This window comes from Etheostoma cragini, chromosome 7 (assembly GCF_013103735.1).
Source record: "Etheostoma cragini isolate CJK2018 chromosome 7, CSU_Ecrag_1.0, whole genome shotgun sequence".
In the NCBI taxonomy this organism is placed as follows: Eukaryota; Metazoa; Chordata; class Actinopteri; order Perciformes; family Percidae; genus Etheostoma; species Etheostoma cragini.
Genome location: NC_048413.1, coordinates 17,560,204 through 17,568,773, shown reverse-complemented (window position 1 = coordinate 17,568,773; position 8,570 = coordinate 17,560,204). Strand labels below are relative to the sequence as shown.

General features: G+C 40.7%; 1 protein-coding gene and 1 long non-coding RNA gene across 2 annotated transcripts in view; one reads left to right on the top strand and one right to left on the bottom strand.

Moving 5' to 3' along the window:
• LOC117947148 overlaps positions 1-3,683 on the bottom strand; it is a 27,629-nt gene extending 23,946 nt beyond the window's left edge. The window contains exon 1 of the long non-coding RNA XR_004657175.1: positions 3,469-3,683. This is a non-coding gene — a long non-coding RNA (uncharacterized LOC117947148). The remainder of the gene's footprint in view (positions 1-3,468) is intronic.
• Positions 1-8,570, top strand: part of cntn3a.2 (contactin 3a, tandem duplicate 2) — a 32,393-nt gene that overhangs the window by 8,227 nt on the left and 15,596 nt on the right. Inside the window, exons 5-13 of the mRNA XM_034875760.1 lie at positions 174-269; positions 530-733; positions 1,579-1,681; positions 2,027-2,211; positions 4,043-4,179; positions 5,371-5,500; positions 6,022-6,172; positions 6,401-6,528; positions 7,825-7,994. Of these exons, the coding sequence (XP_034731651.1) occupies positions 174-269; positions 530-733; positions 1,579-1,681; positions 2,027-2,211; positions 4,043-4,179; positions 5,371-5,500; positions 6,022-6,172; positions 6,401-6,528; positions 7,825-7,994 (1,304 nt within the window). The remainder of the gene's footprint in view (positions 1-173; positions 270-529; positions 734-1,578; positions 1,682-2,026; positions 2,212-4,042; positions 4,180-5,370; positions 5,501-6,021; positions 6,173-6,400; positions 6,529-7,824; positions 7,995-8,570) is intronic.

Genomic DNA, 8,570 nt, shown 5'->3' with positions numbered 1-8,570 from the left:
CCCCTCTATCTTTGTCTCCCTCTCTCACCCTGTCATAGCATAAATGCAATTCCCATAACAATTGCCTTATGGGCTTTTGTCAATGTTTTGCTGAAAGTTTTTGCTCAGCTTTGTTCCTCTCTGACATGTGAAATCCTGCAGTGATCTTTCTTTTCATTTTTTGTTTCCGTTAGACCTGGATCATTTCAAAGTCCACACCAGAAGCGCAGTGTCTGTCCGTGAGGGGCAAGGAGTGGTGTTGCTTTGTGGAACGCCCACTTCCTCAGGAGGTAAAAACTTCATCAATTCCAACAGTTCTTTAAAGTTCTCATGTTTAGACGAAGATGAAACCATAATCTTGTCACTATTGTTTAGCATTTTTAAAATCACATTTGATACTCTTAATCACATTTAAAGGCTAACTTAGTTTTATTTCAACTTGGACAAATTTTTTGTGTGTTTTTTCTGTTTAAGTGACTGATGGAAAGGACAATCTTTGACTACTATAAAGTTATGGTAACCATGATTATCTCATGTGTTTGTTTTCCAGATCTTACATATGCATGGGTCTTCAATGAGTACCCGTACTTTGTTCAACAAGACAATCGGCGATTTGTCTCCCAGCAGACAGGAAACCTTTACATTGCCAAGGTGGAGCCCTCTGATGTGGGTAACTACACTTGTGTCGTGATGAACAGCATCACAAAGGGCAAAGTTCAGAGCTCACCCACGTCTCTGATCCTCAGGACAGATGGTAAGACGCAGCTCACGCCCATGATGTGACAAGTGTGCCTTTTCAGTCGTGTATTAAGGACCTTTCCTTTCAAGGTGGTTTTAATCATTGTACTTGCATGAGTGCTCGTGCCTCGCTGTAGTTGAGTCACCAAGTGCTAATGCTTGTAAGTAAATAGTTGTTACTCAATGTAGGCCAGCAAACAAAGCACCCAAATCTCTTCTTTGCTGACTTGGGTTTTTTATAATTCGCATTCCCTTTAAAAGCTTTCCCTGTGCTTTCACATGAATTTTCAAGTCGGTTTTCTTTGGTCCGTTGTTCTATTCTGTGTTATGCCTTCATAGAAAGAGTGAATAAAGATTGCTTTTGAATGAATTAAACATAAGTCATACATCACTGGACCATTACATTGAGTGTTCTGGTGACTCAACCAGTTACTTGCCACTCAGTGTACTATACATGAAGCTGCATAAATTTAAATCCCATCGCATTGCTTTCTGATCCTGGCCTTGACTGTCGTAAATACTGATAGAAACAATAAAACACCAAAGGTTGGGTACTGCCCTCTTAAGCTTTGAAATAACAGATAAACAGCCATACTAGCCGGAAAGACAATATTTCAAATTATACTGTCTATTCCACCAAGAAAAGATTTAAATTATTCCTTGCTGGTATTTCACTGCAGTCCAGTGACTGCACATTTAAGTGATGTACTATGTTGAGTTTACCCATAAGAGAATGTTTGCTTGTGTGTCTTTTATTTTCCTCTGTTAGTTTTACAGTGCTTTTGTTTGGCCCGTAACGCGAGCCATATTGCTTTGTAAGTCATGAATACTGATGACTGAGCAAGTTCTTGCTCTTCACAGGAGTGATGGGTGAATACGAGCCGAAAATAGAAGTTAATTTCCCAGACAATGTACCCGCTGCAAAAGGATCAACAGTTACGCTGGAGTGTTTCGCCCTTGGGAAGTAAGCTGGATTCCTTGAAGCATGTTTTCAATCTTGTGCTGTCTTTCATTCCAGATTTCTGGATTTCTATACAGTAAAGTTACTGTGGCAATTATATTTCTTAGAGTGTGGCATCAAGCCATGATTGGTCTGAAACCCAAGTGAGACGGGGGGGGTTTTGTTGCCGGATTGGGTTAACTTTAAACCATTCATCCGCCAAATAACTACAGTGAAGAATAGGCTTTGTAAGCTCCATCAAACATTATTGCAGTAGTATTACAGAGGCTTGCAAAATGATAATCTTACAATTTGTACAGAGCTTGAATCAGAATCTCTGCTGAGGTTTTCTTCATCGGTCTCTTCCAGCCCTGTACCTGAAATCACCTGGAAGAGGGCTAACGGCGTTCCCTTCCCCAGCAAAGTCAAAATGAAGTACTCAAATGCTGTGCTGGAGATCCCCAGCTTTCAGCAGGATGATACAGGAGGATACGAGTGTGTGGCGGAGAACAAGATGGGCAAGAACACAGCCACTGGTCGACTCGCCTTTTATGGTACTGAGACTTTAGTTTGCCTTGCTAAGAGCATGGCAACACAAAACATGTTACCAACTATTACGGATTGTGTAAGATGATGTTGCTGTTGATGTTCCATTCATCCTGTTATCAATTTAATGCCGTTGCTGTTATGTGTGACATCAATAATTTGTTTAAGTGGTTAAGTTTAAGAGTTGCTTTTTTGGTAAAATTATAATTGTTTTAGCATTTAACTTTTAGCTGCTCATTGTTATATACACAGCTGGGAAAAATGTCATAACCTTCCTCCCAAAGAATTTTTTAACGCTTTTTAAATTATGGGGTTCTTGGCTTACTTAAAGGAGAATTTTGGCCAATTTTTATGTTAATCTTGATCACTAAAAATCGCGAATGAATTCGATTGGAGAAAAAAGCTGACCTGAATCGGTGCAGGCAACAATGAGTAGCTGCAGCTACGTGTACAAGCTTCCAGGAAGGCGGGGACGAAAGCTGGCTGTCCGGCCAAGAAATCTACCACACAGATTGACACTGCCAAGTCTCCTACTCACCAACACCAGATCGCTCACACACAAAATGGATGAGCTACAAATACACACAGAACTGCTACTTGATTTTCACAAAGCCTGGATGAACACACTTATTGATAGCAGCTAATAGCTAGCAGCTAACAGCTAGCTCTAGCAGTTAACCAGGCAAGCTACCAACCACCAAGATCAAGACAGGGTAGGTGAATTAAAAAAATGTCTGAGTTGAAAACGCATCTTGATGTAACTTAAGGGCCCTGTTCATGTTGTACAGACATATTAATTGCCCCGTTTAGCTCAGTGGAAGCTTGTACATGTTGCTGTAGATAATCAGTGTTGCCTGCACCGATCAGGTCGGGGTTTTTTCAACTGAAAGTACTCACATATTTATAGTGAACATGATTAACATAAAAATTGGCCGGAATTCTCTTTTAACCCCCTATGACTTTGTTAGAGAGGGAAAATGACAGCTGTGAAATTGGAATTTACGATATGTACTGTAAAGTGCCTACGAAGTGAGCTGTGCTTAATATGAGCACAACACTCTACCCGTGAAAAGTCCTTAAAAGCTGTAAATATGTAAGCTGTAAGATGCCAAGGAGTTGTGTACTGGATGGATCTCTACACAGAATTAAAGGGACTGGTTGGGGCAAGCGGTGCTGTCGGGTGCCTTTCAGCCGTCATGAGAGCTTCCTGCTTTGTGGCGCTGTGTTTTGTGCTAATCTTGACTTGACATGGGCTGCAGACACACAAGGTGCTGTAGATAGGATTGTGAAGATCCAGGACTTAGCCCCAAAAAATTGAACATCAACAACGTCTCAGTCCCTCCCCCCTTTCTTTTAAAGCCCAAAACAGTCTTCTAAGCCCCTCCCCTCCACAAGGGAAAATGAATGTCTGTCCATGAGCAGTGATTAACACGCAATGGGACCCCCCCGCCCTGATTGGTGCTTCTGAACAGGGAGCGGTGGATTTTTGCAAATCACACTACAGGCTGTAGGTGGTGCCAGAGGGGCCAGATATTTTTTTTAATTACCTGCTTCATGTAGTTCTACTCAAACATAGGTTCAGTTTCAGCAAATATGACAGAAAGTTAGTTTTTTAAGTCTTACCTGCTGCACATTTAAGTGATTTAAGTGAGTGATATCCTACATTCACCCCTTGGTCCTTTTTAAAGACAAACCCATTCTCCCGACGCTTACTGATTTCCAATTATTTGAGCTGTCAACCTATGCATGCCTTCCTTTGAACTATTTTGGATGGAGGATATTTCATGAGATAATTCTGCTCTTCAGATATTTCACTGGAGTATATTTCTGTTCCCTCAGCCAAGCCTCAGTGGATGCAGGCCATGAAGGACATGGCCCAGGCCATAGAGGAGAGACTATACTGGGAATGCAGAGCCAATGGCAAGCCCAAACCCTCCTACACATGGCTGAAGAACGGCCAACAGCTGCTCTCAGAGGTAAATTAGGACCCGTCTTCTGCCACCTACCAATTTTTCATTTGAAAGACTTAATCCTGAGCTTCAGCTCGTCATTTCATTTTAGAGAGCCTGTCGTCAAACACATGGCTGTTTTTCAGAGTGCAATTTAGAGTGAGATGAGAGAGGAGTGTAAACATCTTACTGAGGTGTGCCAGTGATGAGACTTGGATGTAACTGTCTCTTATTCTGCTCTACCTTGGCAGATTACACAGTCTTAGAGAGTGGATCAGTGTAGTCCCTGGGAAATTGCTCAATTTCATTTGAAAGGAGTCAATGGTTGTTTTTCATTATTCATGGTGCATGTTTTAGCTCCTCCAGATTTAGGGACAATGGGTTTAATCCACTGTGAAATATACTGTATATAGCTGCACACCTTACCCCAGACCACCATGGAAATGCATATTTTCAAACTTGACTTTAACATGTTGCTATTGCTTTATTTTCATAGTTGCTCAGGGTGTGGCTTCTGCTAGTATAACCTGTCTGATGTATTATAAATAAATACCTTTTTTAAATGTCATTCTTTAATTTGATTTTTAAGAATATATTCACTGTTGCAAGATTTGAATATCATTGTCCTTTTTAACATTAAAAGGGCAGTATTGTCTGTTTTCATTGTTTCAGTTTCAGTGTATGGCTCATAAAAAGTACTGTGTAAATGTGTATTCTTACATCCATAGAGAGAGCTCAATCCTCACAGCTAAATAGACACAATATAAGATTGGACTGTGACGCGTTTATTTTCATGGCTAGATTTGTTTTTGAATGCCCCTTACATGTAGCACCTCAAATTAAATCTATTCGGGATAAATTATTCATCAAAAGTGTCTGAGCATGCATGCATATGTGGAATAAAATTATTTTTATTTCAGGGTCTTTAATTTAGCCACACAATCTTGCACACTCAGTTTTCCCTTCAGGATATCATTACACGCTATAAAGACTGATTTTCATGATGGTGCAAACAAGCATATTTGGAAAACAAAAATGTGGTCTGTGCACTGACTGATTCATTCACTGCAACATAATCCTGATTTGATCTACGACCATTGACAATTCCTCTAACCCAACTCAATGCTTATTGAGCTTTGCCAGAGCGCGCTGAGCAAAGCAAAAGCTATCTTTAAGTCTTAAGCAATAATTGCTTTTCTTTCATCTGTTTTTTCACAGGACAGAATCCATGTGGAGGATGGAGTACTGTCAGTGTCGGAGCTGACACTATCTGACGCCGGCATGTACCAGTGTGTGGCAGAGAACAAACACGGCGCAATATATTTTGCTGCTGAACTACTGGTTTTAGGTAGGATGGCATTTATCTCTCTCTGCCTTAAATCCCCCAATCATTGTTGGCAAAGAATCTCAAAGGTCATCTTACTGTCATTCTTAAAGGTTGTCTGGATTAGCGGATAATGGGGTCAGCAAGGACGGTTTTGTGGGGCCAAACACATTTAAAAAAATATTTACCCCTTCATGATATCTTGATTTACATTGATGTTAAGGTGAGGATGGGGGGATACATGAAGAATTCCCAGTTTGACAATAAACATGATTTATTGTTGTATTTTATTTGTACAGTTAAACCAATTAAAAGATACACATTTGTTTGTATTCAGATAGTCTTTTCTCATAAAATGGATCAAAAAAATCACCAGCAGAGTTTGATTATATATTTATTTTTCCCCCATCACAAATGTTTCAAATGTCTATCTCCATCGCTTTTACGATTTGATGATTTCCACAGATCACACGAAAACCTGCTTCAAATGCCCTGTGAGATTTGCTGCAGTGTTGTATTAAAGTCGGTTTACTGTTTTCCATCAGCCTCTCCTCCAGACTTCACAGGGAACGTCCTCAGAGCTTTGCTCAAAGCCAAGGCAGGAACCACAGTGACTTTAGAGTGTAAACCCCAGGCCTATCCCATCGCCAGCATTTTATGGAAGAAAGGAAACCTGCCTATCCACACCAATGACAGGTAATGACTAAACTGAAAATTGCTGCATGTGGTCTGAAACCACAGCAAAAGGCTGATGTAATTGATCAATATGTACTTCACATACACAAACTGCTCCATGTCTATGATGATACAGAACACTGACAATTAGACCAATCCCAAATCAGAGTTTATCTAATGATGAAATGATTTGTTTTGTTCTTGGAAGTTGGATTGCAAACTGCTGTCTCTGTATGTACACTTCTGTAGAATCACGCTTTCCCCAGACGGAACTTTGAGGCTTGCCAACGTGAGCAAGTCTGATGCAGGCAGCTATACGTGCTTTGCCAGGAATAGATTTGGCATGTCAAGCACAACTGGACGGCTCCTCGTGACAGGTAAACTCTGCTGTAAAATACCAGAATGTTTGTGCATCCAACTTAGTAAGCAGAATTTATTGCTCAGTATAGATTAATGCAAGAGAGAGTAACTGTACTGCAAGGACCTTGAGTCAATAACTGGTGGGTAGAAAACATAAACATACTTCATGAATTGCTCTGAGGAGTGTGTTAAAACTTTGGGATGTCTCTAATCTTGAGGGATTTTGCATTACTAAGAAAAAGCTCTTAAATGTTGGATACAGTTTTTAAATGTCTTTTTTTTTCATTTATTTATTTGAGGAGGTGTAATTATTACCCAAACTCAACTGCAACTTGAAAAACAATCTTTTGTCTTTTGGTTTAATTCTGTTGAGCTGTTTTACGCGACTGCATTCCGCAGCGGCTCCAATAATGCACTTGGAGGTTGTTGGAGAAAATACTCGGTCATTGTTTTCCTCAAAGCAGTTGAAACAACCAATTTGCAGCAACAAATGAAAGAGCCCTGTTTGGAAGCAATGAGGAGGTGTTACAGATGCTGTTATTGTCAAGCGTGTGTTTCCAGTGGAGTGATAGTTGAGTGTTCTTTTATTGGTTTTATTAATCTGCTGAACGCTATTGTCTGCCGCTGTAACCGCCAAGGGCAGTTATCTTTTTAAATGGCTGGGGTATATCTTTCAAGGCCATAATGCAGTCAGTGACACAGAGGCCTGACCTAGTCATTGATTATAACTTGATTAATAACTGAGTGGGCGTTTTTTACATGTGGTTTTCTTATCCCTCAACAGTCTATCTATATATAAGGTTAGATGTAAGAGCGTGAATCCTCTCCCTCTGTGCTGCACCTTCTTTATTTGATACCAGCCGATTCATTATCTCGACTTTTGAAGCACAGCAGACTTGGCCAAATGATTGCGATTGTAGACTTTGAAGCAGCGCCCTTCATTTTTGTGCTGGATGCACAGAGCAGCCCATTACAAGCAGTAAGTTGTATCTGATCCGCAGTGTATTGTAATTGCTATCAGGATTTCAGAAGATTATTCTAGCTGTGTCAGCTTGGAGTATTAGGCCATTTTAGTAGTGGCAGGTCGCGTGTTATCACAGTATTCGACTAAGACTTTAATGAGGCCTTCCTTTATATAGATAATACTCTACCTGTGACTTAGTGTATTACAGAGGCTATTGATTCTCTTTCAGAAAATCACCAATACATTGCACATCTGGTTTCATCTCGCAATAAAATGTCTCATGTTCTGTGTGAGATTGACAGCCGCCACCTCAAAAATAACTCCCTCCCACAATTATATTCTGGTGCAGATCCAACCAGAATCACCCAGGGGCCAGTGGACATGGAGATCATTGTTGGCGAAAGCATCGTGTTACCCTGTCAGGTCGCCAGTGACCCCGTCCTAGACCTTTCTTTCTCCTGGGCCTTCAATGGACAGCTCATCGCCAAGGGAGACGGTCACTTTGAGCTAGTGGGTGGGGTGAGTGACCTGCAGTCATACCGCCTCAGAACATGCGAATGGGCATCTTGGCACCTTGTCCCATTTTCCTTCACTTCAACCCTGCCATTAGTTAAAAGAGACAGCTTGTGGTTTGACATCATAGTATTTCTTGGAGAGATTTACTGTGGCTAGTTTTACTGCGATGGTTGTGATACCACCTTTTTATACAATTCCAAAAGGTCTCCTCTCCTTGGAGGCATAATGAGCTGTGTGTAAATCTTTGGAAGGAAGCACTGTTAGATAATTCAGACCCTTCTAAGCTTCCAATTGTACTTTTGTGAATGGGAACATGGCCATGCCATGTCAAAGTACACTTCCTAAATAAAAACCATCAGTTGCTCAGCCATTGTGACAGGTTGTCATCTTTTTCACTACACTTCTCCAAGCTCAGCCTTCTGAAGTAATCTATATTTTAATACTTTGACCGGTCTTGAATTCTTTTAAAATCCTACTTTGCCATAGCCTGCTGCACAGCTCATCATAACAGAAAGAGGATACACATCATTAGAGTTGTCTTGGCAGAGCCCCAAATTACAAAACACTTTTTAGAACAAC